General features: G+C 45.4%; 2 protein-coding genes across 2 annotated transcripts in view; both read right to left on the bottom strand.

Moving 5' to 3' along the window:
• LOC115330948 (MOB kinase activator-like 3) overlaps positions 1 to 5,635 on the bottom strand; it is an 11,823-nt gene extending 6,188 nt beyond the window's left edge. The window contains exon 1 of the mRNA XM_042289239.1: positions 5,584 to 5,635. Within this exon, the coding sequence (XP_042145173.1) occupies positions 5,584 to 5,635 (52 nt within the window). The remainder of the gene's footprint in view (positions 1 to 5,583) is intronic.
• Positions 5,636 to 6,542: 907 nt separating this feature from the next.
• LOC115330967 lies at positions 6,543 to 24,535 on the bottom strand. The gene is made up of 3 exons (XM_040213497.3): positions 23,970 to 24,535; positions 15,650 to 15,970; positions 6,543 to 6,777 (listed from the first exon to the last, which is right to left on the bottom strand). The coding sequence occupies exons 1-3, from the start codon at positions 23,979 to 23,981 to the stop codon at positions 6,766 to 6,768; spliced, it is 345 nt and encodes a 114-aa protein (XP_040069431.1). The 5' UTR covers positions 23,982 to 24,535; the 3' UTR covers positions 6,543 to 6,765.
• Between the last annotated feature and the right edge of the window lie 2,973 nt (positions 24,536 to 27,508).

Raw genomic sequence — 27,508 nt, 5'->3', positions numbered from 1 at the left:
AATCTCCAGGACGACCGTAGTACATAGTTCGCTTATTTCCCGAAACATAATCAGCAGAGCTCCCTGATTTTCATCGATGCTTTCAGCAAATGGCCCAAAGTTGTTGAAATTATGATGGTGATTGAGGTTTTATGACGCAAGAGCAACTTAGGCCATATTGCGCCAAAACTAAGGTTTTTGCAAGGAGCTTAGAGATCTACTGCAATCTATACGGATCCGATCGAGAAAAGTAAACACTACTTTTCGGCCCGCGTAAAAAAAACTGCGCATCGCAGAACGCTCAAACTCCGCCAGAATGTAACCCTAGCGGTCCAAGCAAGATGCCAAAGTTTCAGAACATGAGCCTACCTGGATCAAATGATAAAAGAAAAAAAAAACGAGAAATCCCTACGGGGAGGCTCCGACCACGGAGAGACGCAGATGGAGACCGTCTGCTTTGCGTTGCATCGCATAGGTGGTGGCGCCCCCTATGCGATGCAACGCAAAGCAGACGGCCTCCGTCTGCGTCTCTTCGTGGTCGGAGCCTGTTCGTAGAGATTTCTCGTTTTTTTTTCTTTCATCTTTTGATCCAGGTAAGCTCATGTTCTGAAACTTTGGTATCTTGCTTGGACCGCTATGGTTACATTCTGGCGGAGTTTGAGCGTTCTGCGAAGGGTAGTTTTTTTATGCGGGCCGAAAAATAGGGTTTACTTTTCTCGATCGGACCCTGTACAACTTGTCTAAAAAGCCACTTTTCTAGAGGAAATTTGAAACTCGATTGAAAGGTACCAAGGGTTGAGCACCAAGCAGAAAATGTGGATGAAAGGGAAGGTGATCTCGAAAAAGTTTTGAAAAACATGATCGGCGCTTTTTGTTTAAAGATTTGTAGTGCCACAGGTTGAACCAAACAGTCAGCTTTGCCATAATAGTCGCAAAGTTTAACATCCTAACCCCAGAGCAGCTGCAAATGAGTTAAGCAGGTATGACCAATAGACTACTTCCATAAACCCCTGCATGCAACACTGCTCGAATTGCACTCTGGGAAGTGGTTGGCTACAGAGGAGAGTGGCATGGTTTCGGTTTCGATCAACACGTCGAGACGAGATTATAGACAGAGCGTATTGTCACGAATGAGAATGGATGAGGCGATGATAACTGAAGAAACTAAACGTTTAGTGGGGTGAACTTGGGCCCAAAACAAAAGTAAACAGAACATAACAGTAGAGCGTTGCGGGCGTCGATGGCGGCGTAACAGCAGGATCGTACGTTGGGGCGAGACTGACCGCAGATCGCCACGTGTAGCCCTTTATGTACGCGCGTTGGCTTCTGGAACATTCAGCCTAGAAGGTTCGGCGACTATAACATTCGGAACTCGATCAGAGGAGAAAGTTCTCGAATTCACGAGAACGCACGTCGAAAGAATAAATAAAAGAACATTCCACTGACTGGAATCGAACCTAGACTTTCCGCGCGGCAGTCAAGCGCGGTAAGCAATCGGCCACGCAAGCGGTCGCTCGCCGACGCGCGTGGCAGTATCTCATGTCCTCTGGTCCAGAGAGGGTCATCTTCGGTCTCTAAACTAACCTAAATGGCCAGACCTCGAAGCTTTAGCAGAAGCCCGAGACGTATAGCTTGTTTTAACACATGCTTGTTGTAGAGTCGTGAAGCGACACCCTTTGGCGAGTTGTAGTTGTGGCGCCTTCCGTGAGATGGCACCACCACCTCGTCTTTGTGCAGCATTGCACGGGACTATACTCTGTTTCACCATATGATGCACCGCAAGAAAGGCTACAAGCGCAAGCTCCTTGCTTTAGGGCACATCTCGGCGGCACAAGCTCTCGTGCGTTAAGAGTAGCTCCCAATGCTATGAGCTCGCGCTTCTAGCCTTGCCTGCGGTACAACATAAGGTGAAACGGAGTATAGTAACGTCATTCTCGTTCTGGTCGGCACACAGTCTGGTCTTGTCTGAGTTCCTCAACGTCCGCGGCCGTCCGGCCTGGTACACAACAACTAGCGACGAGGATGGGGTTTCCGTTCACACCGATAAGCGTACAGGAGTCTACGTTGACGTCCGAGTGACGCTCTTTGCCTCGACGTCGGCCCCGCGAGTCGTCACGCTCTCATTGACACCGGCTCTGCTGTCTCCATCATCGGGGAGGAGCATTTCCGGAGCCTGTTCCAGAACAAGGTGCAGCTGAGCAGCCCGCAAGTTGCCCTGCTGGAGTTCTCACGGCAGAAGATTCCTGTGTGTGGTTCCTTCTGCGCGCGTGTCGCACACAAGAAAGAAGAGGCCCTGCTGACCTTCTACGTCACGCCCGGTGGAGAATCGCTTCTAGGCCTGGACGCCGTAGAAGTTCTGGGTCTTCAGATTTTGGGCGCCGAACTTCGCTATTTTTACGCCGCTGCAGAACCGACAGTTGCCACGTTTGCCTCCACCCCTTCCAGTTGTCCTTCAGGCACCGCCAAGCCCACCCTGGTTGCTCCAAGCCCTGGTCTATTAGCGCCCCTCTTGACCGAGTTTGGTCACCTTTCTCACCGGGTTTGGGACTTGCCAAGGATGTGCAGCACAAGGTCAAGATCAAGCAGTCTGTTGTTCCAGTCGCGCTGAAGTTGACATGTCTACCACTTCCCAGGCGAAAATTTTCAACTGGGACCAATTGGTCCCAGTTGCAACTGGTTTATGAAACGATTCCCAGTTGCAACTGGTCTCAGTTGGAGTTGGTCCCAGCTGGAATTGGTCCCAGTTACAATGGGTCCCAGTTACAACTGGTCCCAGTTACAACTGGAACCAGTTGGAGTTGGTCCTAGTTACCGCTGGTACCAACTCCAGCAACAATGAAACATAGCACAAAATGGAAGGTTGACAATTTATTATCAAAAACTTGGAGAATGAAACTAAATAATAGGCTCGGTGACGTACACGCTCCGGGTTTAGCCACTTGCTTGCGACGGTTGAATCGCTTTTTCAGAGGCAGTATTCGTGAGATGAAGGAAGATCGGCCGCTGGCGTCTGTTAGCGAAGACGACCTCAGCTTCTCTTCCTATCGCGTGAAGAAAGGTGCTCACCCGTGATCCCGCGTTGCGCAGGTGAAGTCCTGATAAGCTGCGGTAGCGCTCCCACCTTGCAATCTCTGTGACAACAGTCGAACATTTTCGAGGTAGACCTCCCGCCATTTTCGCCATTCTGCTCTCCGCGGCGTTCTTTCTTCCGTCCAGTCTATGTGCGTCCGGTCTTTCCATGGGTGCCCTCCGATCGCTGAACTGCATCTTTCCATCCTCGAAGTTCACCGCCGCCACCATGGTGTGTGTACAGTTAGGTCCAAAGTAGCGCAGCTGTAGTTTTGATATTTTCACAACGACGCCAACTTGGGTGATGGCGTACGCGGCGTCCGTCCGACTCCGGCGTCAGCATAGGCAGCGCCATCTGTCGACAGCGCGTACCACTAATCCGCACCCGCGTGCCACGGCGGCCGGCTAGCTTTGATTGTCCGAAAGATAAATTTATTTATTAAAAAAAAAAAGAAAAGAAAAATACTGTAGGTAGTTAAATAAATGTATTAATATATTTTAATAATGCACTAATTGTTCATTTAGGTGAACACATTATGTCACTAATTATATTTTCTAATTAGAAACATTATTTAGTTAATTAAAATTTTTATATTATTTTTATAAATATATAAATGTACCCAGTAACTCAAAATTTCCCTATTTGTATAAATCTAAGAATTTAAGTGTTTTTAGTTTTCTTCATTAGGAAAGGTCAGTACACCCCCAACTTGTCAAAATTGTTGCCCCGTGTGAACTGGGAACGGGAAAGGCATTTGAAGTCCGTCTGGGAATCGCTCCAATCAGTTACTTTCCTAACTGGTCCCAGCTCACTCCATTCCCAACTGGGAGTCAAACTAGTTGACTCCCAGTTGGGAATGGTTCAAACCAGTTGACTCCCAACTGGAAATGGTTCAGACCAGCTGACCCCTCAGCTGGTCCCAGTTGGACTCCTATTGGTCCCAGTTGATTCCCAGTTGGGACCAGTTGATTCCCAGTTGGGAGCAGTTAGTCCCAGTTGAAACCAGTTGAGGTGCCAACCCAAGTAGCACAGAATTTTCTAAAATCATCGGCCATGCCTCGGCCATTGCTAGGCCAACGATCAATTTGGTCGGCCACCGGCAAATCCTCGGTGGACAACCAAAAACCATGGTCGGCAAAATCCAGGCCACCGATGCCTCGAATTCAGCTCGGCCATTGGCAAAGGGCAGTGCTCGGCAAACTCTCGGCCATCCAAGGTATTGTTTTACATGTTGGCCACCAAGGAAGGGCCTAGCCCGGCATTTGCCCAGTTGCCAAGGCCTTGTTTTCACCTCGGCCACAGGGCAAAAACACGAGGGCCGGCATTTGCCAGGCCACCGAGGTCTCGTTTTCACCTCGGCCATTGGGCAAAAAACAAGGACCGGCATTTGCTAGGCCACCGAGGCCTTGATTTCACCTCGGCCATTAAGCAAAGACCGAGGGCCGGCATTTGCTAGGCCACCGAGGCCTCGTTTTCACCTCGGCCATTGAGCAAAGAACGAGGGCCGGCATCTGCTAGGCCACAAAGGTGTATCCAAGGGTCGTTTTCAGCCTGGCCATGGAGCAAATACCGACGCGGCATTAGCCTGGCCACAGATGTATAACCGAGGTCTCGTTTTCACCTCGGCCATTGGGCAAAACACAAGGGCCGGCATGTGCTAGGCCACCGAGGCCTTGATTTCACCTCGGCCATTAAGCAAAGACCGAGGGCCGGCATTTGCTAGGCCACCGAGGCCTTGATTTCATCTCGGCCATTGAGCAAAGAACGAGGGCCGGCATCTGCTAGGCCACAAAGGTATATCCGAGGGTCGTTTTCAGCCTGGCCATGGAGCAAATACCGACGCGGCATTAGACTGGCCACAGATGTATAACCGAGGTCTCCTTTTCACCTCGGCCATTGGGCAAAACACAAGGGCCGGCATTTGCTAGGCAACCGAGGCCTTGATTTCACCTCGGCCATTAAGCAAAGACCGAGGGCCGGCATTTGCTAGGCCACCGAGGCCTTGATTTCATCTCGGCTATTGAGCAAAGAACGAGGGCCGGCATCTGCTAGGCCACGAAGGTATATCCGAGGGTCGTTTTCAGCCTGGCCATGGAGCAAATACCGACGCGACATTAGCCTGGCTTTGTTTTCACCTCGGCCATCGAGCAAAAAACAATGTGACATTTGCCTGGCCACAAAGGCATAGCCGAAGGTCATTTTCACCTCGGCCATGAGGCAAATAATGCTAGCTGTGGCATTTTCATTGCCACTAAAGGTATAGCAGACGGCAGTTTTGTCCTCAATCTAAAGGCAAAATAACATGCGAGAACAGATGTTTGTGTTTGTAGGTTCATCATGTTGCAGGCAACAATACTCAAGCTCTAGGCATCACTGTAATGCACTCAAGGCACTGGGGTAGATCAGCTAGGAGGCATTTAGATTGAGGTCTTTGTGATCTGAACATCATATGACGCACCCAGTCTTATTGAACCTTCATGTTAATGCACCTGCTGCTTCGCTGTGCAAAAAGAAAAAAGATTGACAAAACCTACCTAGTTGCAATTGCTCATGATAATCAAACTCTAGGCTAAATTGCAGTTGCATTAGGTTTCCAACAACCACCTCCGAAGTCTGGCACAAATGATGTGCAATGTTTCTTGTCACCCCGTAAGAAAAAAATTGGTGTCATTTACAGTGTATGTTATCTACTATAGTCGGTTACAAGTCAAGAAGGTAGGAGAAGCTCCTCCCATAAGTGTGATGCGCCCGTTTCAAATCTCTCCGCAGTCGAAAGAAGAGTTCACTGGAAACGCTCCTTGTTCCGCTTCTATGAATTCCCACTTGTCTCCAAACCCACTTTTTAAGAAAGCGACCTTTGTATTCATCAGAGAGGGAACCGAGCCCCTGAAAGCAGCCTTTGTATCCATCGGGGGGAAGCTAATCCCCGAAAGTCGTATTTGTTTCCGTCGGTGGAGGAGAACTCTAATCTCCCTCTCGTGGCTTCCACAATGCTAAGTCAAAGTCAAAAGGTAAAGCAAATATGTACAGAAAGGCAAGACCCTCCTCGCGCGTTGGCCGCGACGTCACGGAAACGGTGGGACGCTATTGGATGCGGAGGTGGCGGAGGGATATCCGATTCCCTTTGAGGGGCATTTGCCGCTACCTTCTTAACCTGTAACTGACTATAGGCAAACATACAACAAAGAAACAGTTTACCGATTTCACAAGAATATAGTCTCCGAAGGATATATATATTGCCTAGTCCAAAAATTTCAAAGGTGTTGGTGGCCAGGCTGTTGGTTAACTGATCATGAATTCAATGGACACTGTAAGAAAGGGTCATCAGTTCGATTCACTGTCAGATTAAAAGTGCATGTCCCCAGGTTAGTCAATTTATACCAGCAAAAGAAGACACCAATGTGTTGAAATTCGAAAGGTGTTTGTCCTGTCCGCCTTCCTTGTATAACTCTTTCATATTTTTGAATCAGGGCTGTATCCAACCTTTGGCAGGAAAAAATACATTTATTTGCCTTGAGGTCTAAAACTCTAATCCCCTTCAAACTACTCTCCTTGGGATAGCACACACTTCAATGTTTGAAAGGCTTAGCTGTTTATTCAGCCAGCTGTCCCGGTGCCCTGGGCCTCTTGTGCCGTAGTTCACATGGTTTCTGAATGAGCCAAAGTCCTATCTTCTTTGGTGACTTGGCTGCCTCCAGTTCCACATGGCCCAAGCCTCAGCGCAATGCCTGCAAAATGATATGAGAGCAATTCACTTATAGGATCAAGACAAACAAAATTTAATTTAGACTAATAGCTTCGTTTCATGTCACCATTTCGGAACAATGTTTCTACCAAACTAGACAAGCAGAAAACCGAAGAATTGCCACTCATATGGCTGCATGAAAAAGTATAATCTGCTTGTAACACTGGACTGTGCTTGCCAGAGGCGAGTTACAGCATAATGATGTGCTGTATTACCACTTTCATGTGATCGTTTAAAATCCTCTAAAACTGTAAAACTACAGCACCTGAAAAAAAGTATATAAAGTATACAACCAATACTATTTGCATTGACAGCTGCCACTATATACTGTTTTGTCTGAACTAAAAAAAGTACAGTGGACTCGCAATAAATCAAAGTCTGATATTTCGTACTGCCAGTTATTTCAAACAAATTTAAAAATTTAGTTTTTTTGCTAAATCTAAATGCATCAATAAGCTGTTTATTTCAAACAATGTTTTCGCTCCGTTCACACTATTTGTCCATTGCGGAGGGTTAGTCCCGTTGAGTGCGCTTCTCATCGAGCACCTGTGTACTCCGGAAAAGCAATACACGCAAAGCTCGTGGTCATTGCTTTGCCGCAGTATACGGGTGCTAGGTGAGAAGCATACTCGATGGGACTAACCCATCCCGATTATGCAAGGAGCACTGTCCTGACAATCTGCTTTATTTATTTGTGCTTCTTTGATTATTCTAAGGGGGATTAAATTCCAGATGAAAGAAAGAATATTTGCATATAGCAAGCAGATTTATAAATTCCTTCGATTAGGATAGCTGGGCGTTTCTTCAGGTTTAATTTTATGTGAAATCTGTCATTTACATGCCACCCCAATGTGGGCATTGGACTTACAGAGGCCACAGTTCATAGATGTAGTTATATTAAAACTAACTGAGCTTAGAAGTGGACAAGGGGAAGGTTGGGAACAACCTTCACAAGTTAAGCTGAATTGTTGTTTGAGCACGGCACAACAGTAGTAAAAGGCTTTGAGAAACTATTCTATATTTAATTAGAAAATATTCGGCCAATATTAATATTTGCTTTAAGCCTCACCAATGTTTTACGTGTGCCCTTTTTTAAATAGGCCTGTGCAGAGGATAGTATAAAAAACTGCTTGGTATATGTAGTTATTCCTATAGCGATTTCATACTTTGCCTCACATCACTTTTCCATAAATTTCCGATATTTCAAACTTCTCACATTTCAAATTGAAGTCTGTGGCTTTCAGGAGTTTGAGTTACTGAGAGTCGAGTGTATTAGAAAATATTTCCGGTCCTCCAAAAACCAAGAACCTGAACATTGACTTCAAGCAACAGCTTTTCTAGCTGCCAAATAAATGACATGCCACACCAGAAGTGTAAAGCTTCTTTCAGTGGCACGAATAGCAACCTTACACAAAAGATGAGCACCAGTTCACTTATGCACAGGAGGCGGCTGTCGCCATGTAGGAAAGCAACACAAGTCGCAAACGTCCATAACACAGAGGGACATGCCCACCCCAAACTCCAGGATAGAATAGGTCTGCTGAAAAGCCTCGTCCATCTATCTTGGAGTCCCCAAGTAGCAGCAATCAAGAAGTCAACTTCCCCTCGAGGCAGACTGCCCTCAAGCCCCTCCCAGTGGCCTTCGTTATACCAGAAGCCCAAGACGGATTACGTTAGTGAAGAGTCCTCTCGCTCGTTGCCTAGGAAAAGGTGAGGAGGAGCATCACCACTGGGAAGGTGTAGGGACCATTAACGCAGCACATCTCTATCTTCTGTTTCGGTTCGATCACATTAGAAAGTTTTAGCGAGTCGTTTTTCAAGCATACGGTTCCAAAATCACAAATGGTATAGCTCGTCCGTTCCGTGAAACCGTACGTCAAATTTGACATACTTTAGCGAACCGTGAAAGTGGCGTGACCGAGTAAACAATAATGATGATCGTGCTTAACGGTGGCGCCATCTTCTAGTAAACATGTGAAGCATTCTGCAACGTGTAAATCAGTGGCGATGGAGGCGGACACCGTGGTGGCGGTTCGTGTTTCCGTCGTACGCCTGATGTAAACAAGACGGCCGACGTAACATTTTCAGGTCGGAATTTCAAGAACTGCGAAGCTAGATAGAGTAAAAAGTGTCTGAACGACCGCAAAGGTATATGGTCTGTCTCCGTCATCTTGAACTTGAACGATCGTTCAGGTTGTGTGCCGTTGAACCAAATCATTTCGTCTGCTCGCAGTCGCCACAGCAGCTCGTCTGCCTGCAGATCGCAAAAATTTACTAGCATGCGCAGTTTACAGCATTCACGATCGCTTACCATTGTGAGCAGTCCTCGAAATGATTTCGTTCAACCTCTCAAATGAAGCAGACTAACAGGACGGCAATTCGCCTCCCGCTGTCCTAAACCTAACGCTCGGCTGGGTCGGCGAAGGCGGTCGCCGAACTGACCGCCATCTTTTTCTTACCCGAGTCGTGAACGGTGCTGGCTAAGTTGCGGTGACGACTCCAGCAGCCGGAATGGGAGAAACGAACGAGAAGAGCCTCCCAACTCCCCAAACGACTCGCATGCGCATGCGCAGTGGCGTCGCGGATGCATTCGAGGGCGAACCGTTCGTGTGGAAACGACCTGCTAATACTCCCTATTTACACTGCTTTGGAAAACCATAAATGCCTGCAGAAGCAAGTCACTGGACCTTGGGGAAACAGCTGTGGACTGTTTTTCATTATTCCACACTGTTCATTGTTAGATGTGTTACACCACAGACTGCTATTTCAGCAGAAATGGCAGTTGGTGGCTGCACTGTCATTGCACAATTAATAAGAGTATGAGTCTCTGGCAATGAGGTTTCTTTGTAAAACTGTGGTGCACTAAATAATGTCGTGGTTCAAGAAAATGTACATGATGAAGATAAAAATTTAAATAACGCTTGAATATGACAGGTTTTAAAACCACAAGCCACATGGTCTTGAGCAGAGGTTGGCGAGTCGTTTTGTCATAGGAGCACTTTCAAATAAAATATTGATAAACATCACTTCTCTCTACACAAAAGAGCAAACTGTCACTACATTCTGTGATTTTGGTTTGCCTCAACTTGCAATAATTTTGACATTGCCTTGAAGTTTCACTATAAAAAAAATTTCTTATGAGGAGTGTACCGAAGACTGGGGGCACAGCTAAATTCCAATGGACAGAAAGGATTCTTAACTAAGCGACACACAACAGAACATACAGAGGGAGACTTTAAGGAACCCTTTCCACGGGTACACTTCCACTTACAACCGTTTCTAACAGAAAATATTTTACTGGACCTTAGTGCCTTCTAGTGAACAGTACAGCTGGGCAATTGATAGAATAACCGACCAATTATTCAATTATTGCTTTAATCTGGATTATTTTGTTTATCCGGTTAATTGATAATACTTTGACGAAAAAGAAAAATTAAATGCTTTTACCATGCAGAAATCGCCCAGTACACCTACATGAAAGGCAAACTTTCGGTGAAAATTGAAGCTAAAATAAACTGTACGGCCAAGATTTGTAACTCCAGACAAGGTGCAGAGGGTTACATGAACACTGGCCATTTTAACATATTTTGAGTGTCTGTCAATCAAAGGAAGCCGCTCTTGCCGATGAATATCAACAAACCTCTTTGCCTCGTGCAACTGAAGTAATAATCTTCGGGTGTGCCCTTGAACGGTTCTCAACTATGTACCGAAGTTGATTCATAATCAATTTTGTATACCGTTTATAAACATTCAGCAAAGGCAAACAAGAATATATGCAATTTTCAGTATGCACAAAAAGGAATGAGAATCATTAAGCCATTAATAATCGGTTAAAGGGTGGCAAATAATGAGGTTTCATTATATAATCGATGCTCAGCCCTACTGTACAGTCATGGTTGACAGAGGCTGAAATTACTGACACCAGTGGCACTGCCCCGACAAGAAAACTTGAACTAGTGATGAAAGATAACGCGCAAAAGAGATTGCAGTGGCATGATACGTGACTCGGCCTGATCATGGTTGAGAACCGCACACCTTGCTGCAGATGTGCTGCTTCTGGGGTTGTTGATAGTTACCATCATGTTTGCCTGCTGAGTCATTGGACAAAGTTATTTGGCTGGGACAAAGACCACCGGCACAGATAAAGCAGGCGCCAACAAGCACGGCTAGGCGATAGCAAAACGTAAAGGTGACTCAAATCGAGGTGCTCCTAAACAATGAGAAACAGGCAGAGTCGCATAGCAGTGGCCATGGCACTCTTGTCCTCATACTGCCTCTCATTAGTAGTTCAGTGTCTCTTGTAGAGGAACAGCAAGCAATGGATTTCGGCTGTTGCACTAACATTTCAGCTTGCACTGTCCACGACTCAGCACGACCCCCAAAATACTCAAGGACAGAGATACAAAGAAGCAACCTACTAACCTCTATGTAAATGTGACCAAAGAAACGGAGAATACCCTCGAGCTTATATCCTAGAGAATGGAAAAGCACCATATACAACATTAACTTCCTAAAAGAGAGGGACATCAAACCTGGTTCTAAGGAAAAAATATAGACTAAGGAAGTTCTTCCACTCACAGTCGAAACATAGGGAAAACTTATTCACCGCAATTACAAGCTTCAATTTTGTTACTGATTCTTTCAGCATCAACTTGTGGACATTCTCTTGGGTCAAAACTATTTCAGAGCAGATCCATGCCTCACAATTATAATTCTGCAAAAACAAAAAAACATGAATAAATGTAATAGTTGTGTGCCCTTATGGGATCCTACTGAAATAGTTTTGACTGAAGGGAATGGCTACAAGCATATACTAAAAGAATCAATAATATTAATAAAGCATAGATAGAAAAGTGTTTATTTATTTCAAATACCCTCAAAGTAAGTACATCGAAGAGGGGAGAAAGCTGTAAATTATTACTATAAAGTGCACATATTAATAACAGCATTTTTAAACAAAACAATATCAGTGATGTTAGCAACGGAGGCAGGAAGGTGGTTCTAGTCTATAGATGTTTGTAGCATAAAAGAATATTGAAATAAAGAAGGTGTACTAGTAACGGCAGACCTAAAGTATTTTTCCTGGTAGTAGCGCTGGCAGCGCTATTATAGTCTGTCAATATAAAACGAGCTGAGCGGTTTTGATTGGATTCAACATGAGCAATTAGTGACGAGTGAGTGGGGTCCCACACAGTGGCAGCATATTCTAATTTTGGATGGATTAGGGTTTTGTACATGTTTAGTTTTAACGAAGACGTAGTGAGAAAGAGATTTCTTTTTAAATGGAAGCTACGGAGGTTCTTGAAAAAATGAGCTAGAAGCGAATTATACTGTGTTCTTATCCCGTAAACCCGAATACCCAAGTCCTTTGCTGCGCAAGTATTGCTAAAGGGAAGATGGGGCACTTCTACATTTGAGAAAAAACGCTTAAATTGCGTTCATTTGGCCTTTAGAATAACAGATAGCAAAATTATATTTCAATGCGACGCGCCGGAGAGCCACAAGAGCAATTTCAAAATAGGGCTGAAGCCCCGCCCCCCTAGCCTTGGGCAGCCAAAAGAGCCGTCGATGACGTCACGGACAGCGACTGTCTTTCGCGTTTTTCTCGCGTTTAACAATACTTACGCAGCAAATGGTTTGGGTATTCGGGTTCACGGGGTAAAAATACGCTAGGATTCACTTCTAACTCATTTTTTCCAAGAAGCTCCGTAGCTTCCCTTTAAAAACTAGAAAACACGAAAGACAGTCGCTGTACGTGACATCATCGACGGATCTTTTGACTGCACAAGGCTAGGGAGGTGGGGCTTCAGCCCTATTTTGAAATTGCTCTTCTGGCTCTCTGGTGCGTCGCACTGAGGCATAATTGTGATATCTGTCATTCTAAAGGCCAAATGAATGCAAATCAAGTGTTTTTTGCTCAAATACAAAACTGCCCCACCTTCCCTTTAAGTATGCTAAAATACGGTTAGCACTATTAATTATGTATTCAATATGAATCTTCCAAGAAAGGTTACAAGTTACATGAACACCAAGATACTATTTCTAAACAGACACAGAGGCGAGGGCATTACTGTTAACATGATAAGTCTAATCTCATCTAGTCTACTGCGCAAAGCACGATTTTCGTTTTGAATGCGCTGAACAGATTGGCTGGCACGAGCCAACTCGCGGTGTAATTCATTGATTGAAGACGACTTCAATTCAATCGCAGCAACCCTTCGACCGATATTTGTTACCGTGACTTGTAGCTGTTGTTGGTTTGTTCTTAGTTTGCTAATCGAGCTCACTATACTACTTTGCCCTTCCACAACACTCTGAGTTTGCGCATTTGTATCCTGCAACACCCGCATCATTTCAGCAAGCTGCTCAGATAGTTCAATATTAGTTGCTCCGGGGTTAGTCTCAACATCGCATCAAAGCAGCAGCAGCAACAACACACTAAATGATTTCACCAAAGCTTCTCGGCATAGAAGCACTATTATACAGACGTCTTTAGCAGTGATAAAAGTGCCATTTCACCTTTTGCAGCAGGTTATTTAGCAGTCAAAATATTGGTTTGGAGCAGCCATTGATGCTTTTGGAGCAGATGCCAACATCTGTTAGCACATGGCACTTGACAATGAAAAAGTGACTGCATCTCTAAATGAGTTTCTTTATGGTAATGATCAGAGTTTCCTCTTTGATACTCGAGCACATTACTTATTACCATTTGTGATAAGAATAGATAGAGCATAAAAGGAACACCGACTTCTTAAAAAAGGCTCTAGTCAGACTAGGTTTCATTTACGATGGGTATTAAAATATGGTTAAAAAGTTAATCATAGTGCGACACTTTGTCGCGATAACTCCTCTCTCGTATCTCCATTTTACACTCCGTAGTTGGTTTAGCCTGTAAATATAATTTCTGTAAAATGTCAGCAAGAACCAGATTATCCAGTAACACGTCCACCAATAAAAATGTTTCCCGTCAGTTTAATGAACTTACCAAACTCCAGTCTCCAATATTATAAACTGCAAAAGCCACCACCCGAAATATTATAAAAGCCTACACTTGTGCTTTAAAGGGCAACTCCGCTTCATTTTTAATATTTAAAAAACTATGTAGCCCTCTTCAGTATCATATAGGAAGACCCCACGTCAAATATTATGATCTAATTCCGTTTATATATTTAATAAACTGGCCAGCAAACCTTCAAGCGAGCCAAGTTGCCGAAATCTGCCAACTCTAGCGTGCGGCGCGAGGCCAACGTTGAGCCACTACGTCAGAGGCATGTGTATGTCATTCTCACGTTTTGCTTGTTTTTACTTCTCAGAGCGAAATTGAACGGTGACGTCATGAGTTTCTCCTCCCGGTGTTGGCTGACCGGGCGTCTACGTGATCACCGTAACACGGATGCGCTAGTTTGCGCTGCCCTGCGCGCTTATCGGTCTGTTTCTCCGCTCCCCTTCTCTTTCGTCTTCTCCCCTTCCCCCTCTCCCCAGGGCCATCACCGTCCACGCCACGCAAAGCAACCTGCCCGCGTCCAATAAAAAAAAAAAAAAGAACACCTTCTTGCGTCGCGTGTCCTGTTTCTCGCTCCCTCCCGAACATCACAAGACCACGTGGTTCGACGGGGTGTGGCCATGACTCTGACGACCCGAGATCGATGTTGCCTGACGCAACCGAAGTTTCGGTTTCGGTATCTGCTGATGTTTAAATTAGGATTACACAAATAATATTCCACATTTCGCGATTCCAAAGACGTCGAGTTGTTTAGTAGTGCTTTGTGAATGTGAATCACAGGAAGCCTAAATTTTTCGGAATTGAGCGGAGTTGCCCTTTAATGGTGACACTGCTTTTTAGCGGCATAGGAACCAGAGTTACATCAAAGTTTGCTGCTCTTTTAATGGACGACTGCTGCAAGGAAACTACCGTGACTACCATATTTATACAAATATATACAGACGCGTGTTTTTTTCCATCTCTTTTTGTTTTTTTGTTTGTTTTTTTTAGATTAGATTATTTTACAATTAGAAAAAAGAAGTTGAACCTGTACTAATCCTGAGCATAATTTGCGAGCCTATCGCACTAAGGAAGGCGCTCCCCCAGGACAGTCGCCGCTCCTAGCACCCCGGTACAAAGAGGTGAAGCTCGACGCGCACACGCTGATAAGAGGCGGCGAAGGTTGACCCGAACGGCCCAAGTGGCACGGTACTCTTTAGTCAAACAGCACAGGCATGAGGCAGACATGATAATCAAGCGATCTGATCGGGAGTACAAGACCTTGGTTCTGCTTTATGACAGTAGCAGCAATTGGAAATCCTACTATTTTGCAAAGTTTTCTCAGGACCCTTAGTTCCCGACATCGACTGGAAATTTAGACAATGTCAGTGAACAAGCAGCCAGTTCATCAACGGCTCTGACCGGTTGATTCGCAGCATCAAAGTCAGACATCATGGCAGTTGTCATCTCCTTGAATGTGTTCTTAATCGGCTAAACCAACCAAGGGCAGCGAATGTCCCGTGACTTGTGCTTGTAGCATGAGTGTTTGTGTATGTAGGTGTTCGAGTCTTCAACTGGTGCTCCGACCGAAGACGAAACAAACCATACGGTAAGCAGAGACGCTATAAAAATCATATTTATAAAATTTTTCTTTCCTTCTACTTTTATGAATATTAGGGTCGACCAATAATAAACCATTTATTCCTTCGCCGTAAGCCGCTATTGGCGCAAGTTTGGCGCAATTCTTAGCAAAAGTGCCATTTTTGCAAAAGATGTAGCTGATTTTCGGTCATGGCGCAATTTCGCGCAAATGGCACAGCACTTCTATCACTGCATTAGACTTAGAAGAATGAAAACCGTCAGGATTACTAACCTGCAGGGTTCGATGAAAACATTTGACAATGTGCATCGTGTGCGTGATTCCATGCCCTTTGACGATCCACGGTGAAAAGGCCAGCCTTCTGGACCAATGCGATGATGTGGGCGTCGATGTGGCTGTTCCGGAATGACCGAGGTGAAGCTGGTTGACGACGGAAAAGGTGATTGCCTCGGTTGCCTGGTGCTTGTCTTCGTTTTTGGTACCGGAAACGTCGATGGAAGGAGAGATGACATCCAGGTTGATAGGATCCTTTGTTCCAGGCAGGTTGGCTCCCATGAAGCCAGGCCGGAGATCGAAGGCCGTCCCGCTAAAAAACTGCAGAGTTAGAAGAAAAACGTTGACAATGTGCATCGCGTGACTGCTTTCATGCCCTCTCTTGACTAGGCCCTTCCTGTGTTTCGACTCCGAGTGGAACAGGTTTTTTGACATATATTTTTTCATTAGAAACAAGTTCAATGTCCATCTGTTTTTGGAAACTTCACGTTGTGTGTGATGTTTTTGTATTTCCTAGGTTCAAAGCTCAAGCTATTGTTTCTTTAATCACATTTACTCAGAGGTTTGTAGGTTGCTTCTTTTTGTTTGCAGTCTTTGAGGATCTTGGGAGTTGTGTATAGTAGAAGGCTGCAAGGTCTGGGAATTAATTCCCTTTGGAGAGTGGTTGTAAGCGGAACAACAACTTTTTGGAAAGACTGTCTTCATGTCTCCCTCTTTTGGGTTGCCTATTCATTTTTCAGTCCATTACAACTCAACTGTGTTTGAGACTTGTGTGTTTTGTTTGCATCTTCCTTCAAAAATTCCTAGTATAGGGTAAATTCACCTTGTTTAACCTGAGCCAGCTTGCACCCTCGTTTTTTTTGTTCGTTAAAGGAACACTAACACCCGCCAAAAATGTTTATTTTTAATTTTTTGCCAGACAATTCAATATGGTGTCAGGAGACTGCTCATTAAATATTTTGCCACAGAGCCACATATATTTTCAATAGAGTTAAAAAACTCAACTGCTTGAAACCAAAAAACAAGCACGGAGGCTCAGTGATGTGATTGGTTGTAGTCAATTTGGAGCAGCTATTGGAGCAGCGAAAAGTTCATTTTGGAGAAGCAAAAAGAGCTTGTGGAGCATAACCGTGCACTACAAACGTAAGGAGGAGAGTGGCAAATAGTAGGAGGAGAACAAACACTAGCTGTTTAGTTGTGTGTGGAAGCACGAGACACGGTAACAAGACGACGACCGATGAAGGACAGCGCAAACTGCCGTAAATGATTATTTTAGGTATGAAATCCCACTGAACAAATGTTAAAATCCACAAGACTTATTGCGAAACTTCCGAGTGCTGTCAGTGGTTGGTGTGAAATCAAATCGAATAGAATGTTACTTCAACGATTATCGAAAGTCCTGAAAGCCCGCATGAGCCTACCCTAAACGATCTGGCCCAGTAGCAAGGCCTACAGCTGTTATATTTTTAGCAGTGTGTCGAACCGAAAAAAATACGGGTTCGGTTACGGTTCAGGTTCAGGTAAATTTATTTTGTTCCGGTTCAGTTCCGGTTCGATTATTTCGATCCGTGAACCGGTTCGCGAACCGGTTCGGGGCGCTGAACCGATTCCCGAACCGGTTCGGAAATTATAAATGACAAATTGCAACATCAAAATAAATTACAAATAAAACATCAGAAATCAGCACATACGAAACGGGATACATCGTAGTGTAAGGCTCAGGGATTTCTATCAGGAATGGTTTCTTTATGTGCACTCAAAGGTTACCTCACCGACATTTACGCATTCGGACTTCATCTAATTGGGTCCGACGCAGTAGCTGTAAAATCCGCGACCTCCTTACAAACCCACTTACAAGTAGAACTCGCTAACTATCCCGCCACCTCGGCGTGTAAGCAATTGAAGGAACAGTGGGGAGAAAATACAACTTTCTTTATTTGAACTAGCCTTCGGCAACTCAAATTAGACCCTTAAAAAAGTTTTCATTAAACAAGATACGGAATATGAAAAACACCTCACCGAACGCAACGCCAGAAGGACGTAATAGGATAAATATTAAAATAGAAGAGTTCGCTGTCTCACAAATATGTTAGCTTCTAAGTGCCTATACGAAACCGGATGCATTATTATCAAACTCCACAGCCTTTTCTTTTCTCATTCCGATGGAAGCAAGCTTCAAGAACTCGCGCGTTCTAGAAACGTGTTATGAAATGAGCACACAGCAGCATTTACGATTTACGAAATTGTAGGAAAATAAAATCCCGTGACGCGATTTTTTTCTTTTTTTTTTTGCACAGCATTCCAATTTTCTTTCTTCCGTGCAAGCCGCGACCAGCGCAATACTGGTTCCTATGTCAAGATTCATGGATGCAGCGTTTGTCAAGATTCATGGATGCAGCGTTTATATTCCTAAGACTGAGTGGAGAAGAAAAATATGTAAGCGAGGTGTGTGTCAGTTGACGGCACTTAAAAAACAAATGGCATTGATAGCACATTCATTGTCAACAGCGCGTGGCCGAACCGTTTTGACATGAGCCGGTAAACGTTATTTTTTTTCGGTTCAGTTCCGGTTCGGGTTCATCGCGATAACAATATAACGGTTCGGCTTCGGGTTCAGTTCCGGAAAAATACCGGTTCGGTTCGGTTCGGTTCCGGTTCGACACCCTGATTTTTAGTATTATTTAAGTGAACTTAAGTTATGGTGCAATGTTGGTGCAAATTCCTCACATTTTGGTCAAATATAGCAGGGTGTAGCAGGGTAAGAGCTTTGGCACAGTTTGGCGCAAATGGCACAGCAATCACATCACTGGAAGCTCATGGCCCGAAATCACCATTTGTCCTGCGATTGTTTTGCACTTATAACCCTTCCCCTTGACGTTCAATTGACCGGTTCCACGAACAACAGTTCCAAAGTAGCGGCCTCACATCCGTCGCAATGTTGGTCCGTTCTGCGCTGCCATCGCATCGTCCAGCCCACGGTACGTTGCTATATTGAAAATGGTGTGTACATTTCCCTCCTGTAATCTGTGAAGCATTTTTTTTTTCGTTCAACGTTTTTGCAGCTTTCTGGAGGCCACAAAAATCCAGCTCATATTACAGCAGAGCTGTTGAGCGCTAGTATCCCCAGTTTCGTGTCCATGGACAAACAAATCTCGACACAACCCTCTGGACAGCTACTGCCATCTATGTGCGATGACGGGCAACCAGACAACCTGCTTGCCGATTGTCTGGTTGCCGCCGTTGCTCACAGATGGCGGCACATACTACAGCTCCGCTGCTTTTCCTTGTTCACCACAATGGAAAATCGGAAAGTTTTCTCCTTTTTTTATATTTAATGTGTGCTTTAGATGATGTATGGATTTGAATATATTTGGTACACATAGTTTGAACCTAACATTACTATAGCAGGGATGGAACTGGGCAAAGCAGCTTTGGAGCAATCTTGGGAGCGGAAAAACTACAGTTTGGAGCAGGCTGGGGGCAGCAAAAACGAGGTCCTGGAGCAAATTGGGAGCAGCATACGAGTTCCAAGAATGTTGAAATAGAGGCTAAATGTCACCTGGTTTTCAAAGCTCAAGGAAATATGGCATGTCGATAACTCAATGTGAACTAAACAGTACTTTCAATTACCATATTATTTTAAAAACATTTTTCACAAAATTACATGAAAATTAGACAAATCATATAAAGCAAAACTGCACAACAGTGTCACACATGATGGAACCGACTTACAAAGAGGTGAATGTAAAGAAACAATAAGAAATAGCCTTCACAGTGATGTGATTGGCCTAAGCCGCTTTGGGTTACCTTTCGGAGCAGCCAAAACAGTGCTTTGGAGTAGAAAAAGTGGCCTTTGGAGTAGCCAAAACAGTGTTTTGGAGCAGCATAAGTGGCTTTTAAAGCAGATATTCTAACAAAAATAAAAATATTTTGTTTGAAATGCTGGACACGCAAAGGGAACCTTGCTCGCCGAAATAAACCAATTATGGTCAAGTTCGGCCACCTGGGAGTCTTTCATGGTGTAACTGAAATGCCAATGACATGACACATTTCTTTTTGCTTTTCGGAACATTCTGCAAGGCTGGAGCAAGCTTTGCTTTAGCTTAGGGTAGTAATGAATGTCCACTTTCAATGTCTCCAAAGAGACATTGCGACATCCCAGAAGTGTACAGTGCTGTAGGCGACGCCAAGCAATTCCGAAAAACCGCTTGCCACCGTTTTACTGATTGCCGACGTGCCAGATTTTCGTCAAAAGTAATCAAATGTAAAACAATGAATTGCAAGCGTCCCGGCTGGTGCCTCTGTCGTGCAATTATGTTCGCATCGTTGGTTAGCAAGCACGTGAGGGCAACTCCGGCAGGCTTGCAGGTCACGTGCGTCGTCGCGCGAGCGAAACGGCTGTTCGATCGAAGCCGAAACCATGCCTCTCTGTTCCGTTGCCAACTGGTAGCCAAAAGTCTATGCAAAATTTAACTGCCCAGCATGCGACAAAAAAAAGAGTCCAGCGCCGCGCGCTTCCCGGGCCGGCAGGCGAGGTACGAGCTAAACACAGAAAAAAAGAACCTGAGCGCATCGATGCAAGACGTCGCGAGCCAGGGTCCCTTTGTGCAACGACTGAACTCGAGACAAACAAGCGCGCTCTGCGGGTTCAGCGTGCAGACATTCCCTTCTTTGCTTCAGCTCACTTCAACTTTTCTTCGCGACACATTTTTCACGTACCGGGGTCCCTCTCGAAAGAAAGCCCACCAAGAGAAACCTAGGTAATCAATAATTCGACACAGCAGTCTTTGAGTTAGAGAGGGATTTTTGTGGCAGCGTATGTTTTAAACAAGAATATGAATGTTGATGAACATGCGGCGGTCCTCGTGTTTCAGTTTAGGAAGCTCCATATCTGCAATGTCGTGTGGCCGCTGATTTCAGCAGCAAGAGCTTCAGCTCAAAAAGTGACTCCCGCCGCGCCGAAACATAGTTTCGTTTCACAGCGTCACGTCATGGCTGGTACCCAGTACGCTAGGGTCGCAGCACACACACACGCCGGCATCTATCATTTAAAAAAAAAAAAAAAAAAAAACTCGAGACGAGATTTACGCTTACGAGACGACGAGAGCGTGACAGAAGAGACGGCATGGCGGAAAAAAGCATGGAAAAAACCATGGACGATTGATGTAGGGTATTTTGTGTCGGGCAGAGCCGTTTATTGAGAGTTTGGCCATACATTGGTTTGAATAGGCGAGCATCTCAGGGCCAACCACAGGCCGCGAAACAGCCCCTAGCGGTGGTCGTGTGCTCTAAATATGTGATGCGACTAATTTGAGCCGTTTTAGCATCGCTAGAGTGAAAAGGTTTAGCTCTCGGTTACTGAAAACTTTGTGCATGTGAGGTTTCAGTCACGCCAATATTCAAGTGTAGAATAAACGAACGTGCACTCCAAACCAGGACCGACTTGCTAGAAACAGCGTCTCAGCTGAGACGGGGAAAGAAAGCACTGCCAAAGCCAGCGCACGAGCAGAGCGGGACTCCGCGTCTCAAGACGCTCGCGCGCCCCACCCTTTGAACTGTTTTCTTTCAGCCAGTCTCAGGACGCTGTTCTACCAAGCCGGCCCAGAGCAAACAAACATCAGCAGAGCAGACAAAGGCATGGGCACGAGCGCGTGGCTTTGGAAAGTGCCTCCTATGCAGGAGTTCTTGTACAAACAAAAGCGTTTTGCTGAGCCATGCTTACGCGCCTGTGCCTTTGTCTTCACTGCCGACATTTGTGAGATGGAATAGAGAGGTCGAGATTGAACGCTTCTATTTCACGCTTTAAATGTCGTTTGCAATATTGTGACGTTGCGGTCTCCTGATTGGTCGACGCTGTGTCACAAATTTAGTTTACGCTCTAAGCGTGGGGGGAATATTCAGCGCTGGCGGCGGCCTTTGCTCGGCCTATTGGCCAAACTCTCCCAATACACGGCTCTTGTGTCGGGCGGCCGTTTGTGCCACCTAGCTCATGCATGCTCAGTTACGGTACTTAGTTTAAATTCGGTTTTGAAAGGCGTCCAAAATTGGCCCTTTGGCGAAGGCTTGGCACAGATTACTCATATTTTGGCAAAATGTAGCAGGATGTAGCAGGGTTAGCCCCTTGGTGCAATTGGCGCAGCAATCACATCACTGCCTTCAGCTCGTACCTTGTTCCGTCATTGCTCGCTTGCCTTTGTTACGTTCCCAAGTTTTCTGCGCGGGGCCTCGGGGGCAGGCCAACATGGGCTGTGGGCTTGCAATACACCTTTCCATAAAAATGTATTAGAGTGCGTTCATTGCTGTGTTTGTGTGTTATTCACACGCAGTTTCTGGCTGGCTGCAATTGCAATCAAGTGCTGGCTGGACTGCGATTTTGCACGTGTGGACTGTGACTTTTGTAAAACGGTGGAAACATCTATAGTCACGCAAGTACAGCCAAGAGGGAGGTGCGCCAACTTAAATAGATTTGAGTGTAGCGCAATATGGCGATGCTGTTTGCTCCGCTATTCCGATGAAGTGACTCTCGCACTCCAGAAAAGCACACAGTAACGGCAGCAGACACAGCCGATGCTACAAGCGCCAGCATGTGGCCTTGAACAGTGCTTGCACTGCGCGAGCGTGCACTCTTGGCAGGGACGCTGAATTCCGGAGTTCTCCCTTGTAGCATCATCTGCGTATGGACTTAATGAAGCAGGGCGACAGCGAATGGCTTCAAAGAGGTCTGGTAGCAGAAGCATCGCAATGAGAATGCTATAACAACTGTTTTAAGCTGAAACAAAGTATAACCATGGCAGCGACCTTCGGATACAGAGCTTCGGATTCATTAACGTTCCCTTTGGGCCGGGATGTCCGATGTCAGTGTTGCCAACAAAAACTGCGAGACGGCTGATTTCGACGAGGCTCGTTTATAATTTCAGTTTTGGCGCACCTTACCGCAATTTAGTTCTTATTTATACTTTTGTATCAGTGTGGTACACGAAACATCATTAGGTGCACTATGGTGCAATTGGCGCAGCAGTCCCATCCCTGCTATAGAAAAAAATGTAAGCATGACAGAAACCGGCCAATTCTCGACCAAATGTTTTTGGAGAGAAGGAAAACGAATTTCATTCCGCAAGTTCTGTTCTGCGTAGTGGGACTCTTGCATATCATGCTCAAATAGAAACCTCGGCGAGCATAAATACCTTGTTGGTGTACCTTTAATATATTACTGTACGAGTTACATTTCTAGGAACAATCATTAACAGATTGTTTGTGATTAAACAGGGTATCTAGAAAATTATTATTTTGAAATTCCCTGACTTTTCCAGGTTTTGCCTGACAATTAAAGCTGAAATTCCCTGACCACTGTAGAGGTGGTTAAATATATAAGACATTTACAACACAAGGCATTGAGCACTGTGAGGATCATTTTGCACGGGCCTAATCCAACATGCATATTCCGAAATATTCGGGTTAGTCCAGTCAGGATTAAATGAGCACTTTCCTGCCGCCGACATCGTCAGTGAAGAGGCCACTTCCGGAAACATGATGAAAACATGACGCTCAACCACACTAGTCAATAACCGAATGGCATCATGGCCGCCAGATGCACACTTTCGGAGACTTTCGGATACTTTCGGCTTGGATTGGATGGGGTCTGCGGCTTTTCCATTTGTTACTATATCTAGTACAAGGAGGCTCTAACTGGATCTAGCCTAGTGCCGCACCCTCAATCCAATCCAATAAAAAAAACTGGATTTGTTGGCTGTTCCCTTTGCATATGGTTCCACACTCTAGATCGGGTGAGCAGAGCCCGCGCTTCGCTCTAAGCATAATTTATTGCCCCTTTTCCTGCCCCTAAGTCCCCAAGTCTTTGCTCAGGGCACTCAATGGCGTTTCCAGCTCATTTTCCCTGACTGGGCTCGCTTTTTGACAATATCCCTGACAATTCTCCGACTTTTTCCGGTAATTAAAATTTCCCTGACAATTACCGGTTTTCCCCGTTGCTAGACACCCTGTTAAATTGCAAGCACAGTTATTTCATGAGAATGCATGAGAGCACACTTTTGTTGACTAGTGTTGATGTTGACTAAATGATAGACCATTACCTAAAAAAAGATAAACAGTGCAAAGGACACAAGAGAGTAGCAGTAGTAGTTAGTGGTGAGGGTAGCGGAAAGCCGGAACAACACACAAGAGAGGAGATGAATACAACACAGTGCTATGGTGCGTTCACCTCCACCTCTTTGTCCATATTTGCATTCTTTGTTTCTAATACATTTGTTAATAATTTCTTGTTTGGAATTATCTGTGCTAGGGGTTCACTGTAGTGACTCACCTGCCATGGCATTCACTTTAGGCGCAGTTCTCCCTTCTTCAAGGCGCCATCCTCGAAGAAGTGCAGGGTTTTGTCCCTTTCACACTCTTGTGATGTAGTTACCCAGGTTCCTATAAGTTGCAAGCTGCCAGACAAACAAGGTGAGTCAGGCAAGCCAGTCCTGCAGCGAATTTCAATGTAACACTTTTAGATGTGAACACCCATGCACCTGAAAAAGGACAAAACAAAGAGTAAAGCAAATGGTTTGCCCTTTCTAAATGCATCCTTTCATTTTGCTGGGAACACATGTACAAGTCACATGCCAGTGTACATCCAGTGGCATGGCTTCATTTTAAAATGAGCACTTTCTTATATAACTTCAGCCACTGAATATAATGGGTCAGACGTAAAAAGTTGCTATGAAATAAGCTGCATGTTTACTCCAGATTTCCTGATATCATACAGAAACAGTAATGCAGGTTGGGACTGTGCATTGATTGCAAGGTTGCAACTGATTAGAAGTGGACGTTTATTCAAATAATTGATCAGTTATTGAGTCTGATTTGCAGCTTTATAAAATAAATAACAGAATTCAAAATTGTTAATATTGCATTACAAGCACGTAGCCAGGGGGGAGGCCCAGGGGCCCGGGCCCCCCTCGAATTCTTCCATTTTGCTGGGACCTCCTCTGCCCCCTCTCCCTCATACAGCATTTTGTCATGGTTGGGCCCCCCCGAAACAAAATCCTGGCTACGTGCCTGTTACATTATACATCTTGAGAATGTAAGTGCTGAGATTCCCATATCCTATGCAACTCCCATATGGGATTCCCATAGGATATGAGAATCCCATATGATATGGATGTGGGATTCCCATATTTTATGAAGAACCAAACATAATAATGAAGCCATTTTCATCTAGTGGTGCGTTTGGCACACTATCTAATGCCATAGGTTGATGTGACAGAAGATGACATCAAGTTGCCAGCTACTAGATATTATTGAGGTAATTGGAAAGCGAGATTTGGCATGCAACGCAAATAAGGTATTATCCTCCAACAGGGAGCACAGAGGCAAATATGGTATAGCCCTTAGACAAGGATGCTGTACAAAGTTACTCCCCGAAATGGTCTGCGAGCTCCCTTTAAGAAATTAATGATAACTCCTGCTGAAATAATAAGGCAACCTCCCATCAACACAAATGACGTCAAGGCAGGTTTCCTCTCAAAATTGTTATTGTACGACTGCCACAACGCATGAACATCAACACAGTAGTCAACATATGATGTCATTTCACTGAACTCACATTACGATGCTTGCCGTTCATGTCAGCCTCGGCCTGGTCAGGGCTACACCTAGCACAAATATTCAGACTGCACTGTAGTTTATATCATCGAGACAAACACACCATATAATAGGTAAAACAACTCTGAAACTAGGACTTTTAACGAGGAGGATGGTGCAATAGCTTATTGTACAGGATGTCTGCAAGAAAACCTAAACTTGTTTTTCGCACCGCAAAAAAAGACGCCATCGCGGAGAGCTCAAACTCCATCAGAACGTAGCCCCAGCCGTTCGAGCAAAGTGCCCAAGTTTCAACAATTACCCTTACCGGAATAAAAAGTTAGAAGTGAAATACCGTTGTCTATGACAGGACACTGTTTGTGTGAAGCAGCAAACAGAACGCTGCTGTTTGCGACCGCATCTCACAAATGGTGCCCCCATCAGCCAAGGGTTTTTGGTTAGTTTTGGATACAGTCTGGGCAGTTTGCGGCACAGTACCGTCGCATCGTTCCTCAAATCTCAGTTTGCATACAATTCCAGGTCGCATCCGTTGTGCGGACTACCCTGCTGCCTACGTGGGGAAAAGAAAGAACTTCTCGGAACGCTTCCGCCACCACAAATACGGCGTGAAGAAGAATGACATCCAAGCCAGTGACCTCGCTGAACATGCAACTAATGAGGGTCACAGTGTGTCCTTCGACAAAAGCGAGATCCTGAGCACGGAACGACACTGGCGTAAACGTCTGCATCTAGAATCCTCGTAGATCCAAACAACAAAAGATGACATCAACAAGTCGTCGAACACTCTCCCAAGTGTCTATGTGTCGGGGTTTTGTCGCTTCGTAGGAAAACCAGGACGCAGCAATCGCAACCGGCCTACACAAGCGTCTCCCTCCTCCGTCCAAACCACAGTCACTTGTGACAAAGGGACCGAGCTGGTCCCGAAACGTCAGGAATTTTGTTTTTATTAAACTTTGGTAAGAGTAAAATTTTAGTCAGTCTATTATTTTCCTAACCAGACAGATTTCTGTAAAAGATGTTTACGTTCAAGGGTATTCAAATAAATAAACTGTACACTTGATGGGAAGGTGTAAGTCTGTTCCCTAGACGGTTGCCAGATCAGACCTAGGCAGGGCCCTACCTGAATCGAAACCAGGGCTTCGACGTGGCCTCCTGGACGCCAAGTGCAGAGGCCAAGCCTGGTCCCGTAATCTCCGAATGCCACAGCTCGCATCTCATCCGTGATGAGAGCGGACGCTGTCTCGCTGCGCTGGTTTAAGGCGTCCACTATGGAGATGTGGCCCTTGTACACCTAGGACTCCACAAACCTCCAAACAGAAAAGTCACATATTGTGAGGTCTGGCAATCGGGGCAACCACGGCATGTTCAGCGGTCCCCGGCCCATCCAGCGCCCTGGGAAGATGCTATCAGCCAGTGCCTTACACTTGTCGCCCAGTGGGGTGGCGCCCCATCTTGCATTAAAAATGCATACGTCCTGCTGCATGTGCAAGGCTTCGAACTCGGGAAGAAACTCGTCCTGCATCATTTTCAGGTAGGTGCCTCCAGAGACGTTGTCACTGAAGAAAAAGGGGCCAACGACGCCTTCTCTCCAGATTCCGCAACACACTGTTACTTTCGGCGACTGCAAAGCCCTCTCAAGTGTCCAGTGCAGATTCGTCGAACTCCGATAGCGGCAGTTCTGGGTATTGACCTGCCCATCCAGATGAAATGTCGCCTCATCACTAAACAGCAAAAACTGCACATATGATGGATCTTGTGCAATCCTGAGGAGCTCATGCCGGCAAAAGTAGTGCTGCATCTCGTAGTTACCGGGCGACAACTCATGAATCAGGCCAAGCTTGTACGGGCACATCTCGTGGGTAGCTTTGCGCACGGCGTGCTTGGATACACCGAAAAAATGTGCGGCTCTTCGCAAAGACGAATGGGGATCTTCCTCGAAGGCACCGACGATAACGAAGGAAAACTCCCACTTTCCTTTTTAGGAGGAACATGGAAGATGTGCGCTTTGTTTTTGATGCTACTTTCTTCTGCGAAGCGCCGGGCCCACGTCTAGATCACTGACTTAGAAGGCGGTCGTAAGCCGAACTCCAAGACCTTGCACTTGACCCTTTAAAAGCCCCCCAGTTCAGCGTACCACCGTACGAACTGACTCCGTTGTTTGCACGTTAACTGTCGCATAAGGAACATAAGTTGGTAATAAAACTGAACGTCAACAATCAATGAAGGTGCACATAGATGTCTGTCGGCATTCTTTGG

Source organism: Ixodes scapularis, unplaced genomic scaffold, assembly GCF_016920785.2.
Source record: "Ixodes scapularis isolate PalLabHiFi unplaced genomic scaffold, ASM1692078v2 PGA_scaffold12__126_contigs__length_90152505, whole genome shotgun sequence".
NCBI classification, from domain to species: domain Eukaryota; kingdom Metazoa; phylum Arthropoda; class Arachnida; order Ixodida; family Ixodidae; genus Ixodes; species Ixodes scapularis.
Note: the sequence above shows the minus strand (reverse complement) of the source record. Positions and strands in the feature narration are given on the sequence as shown.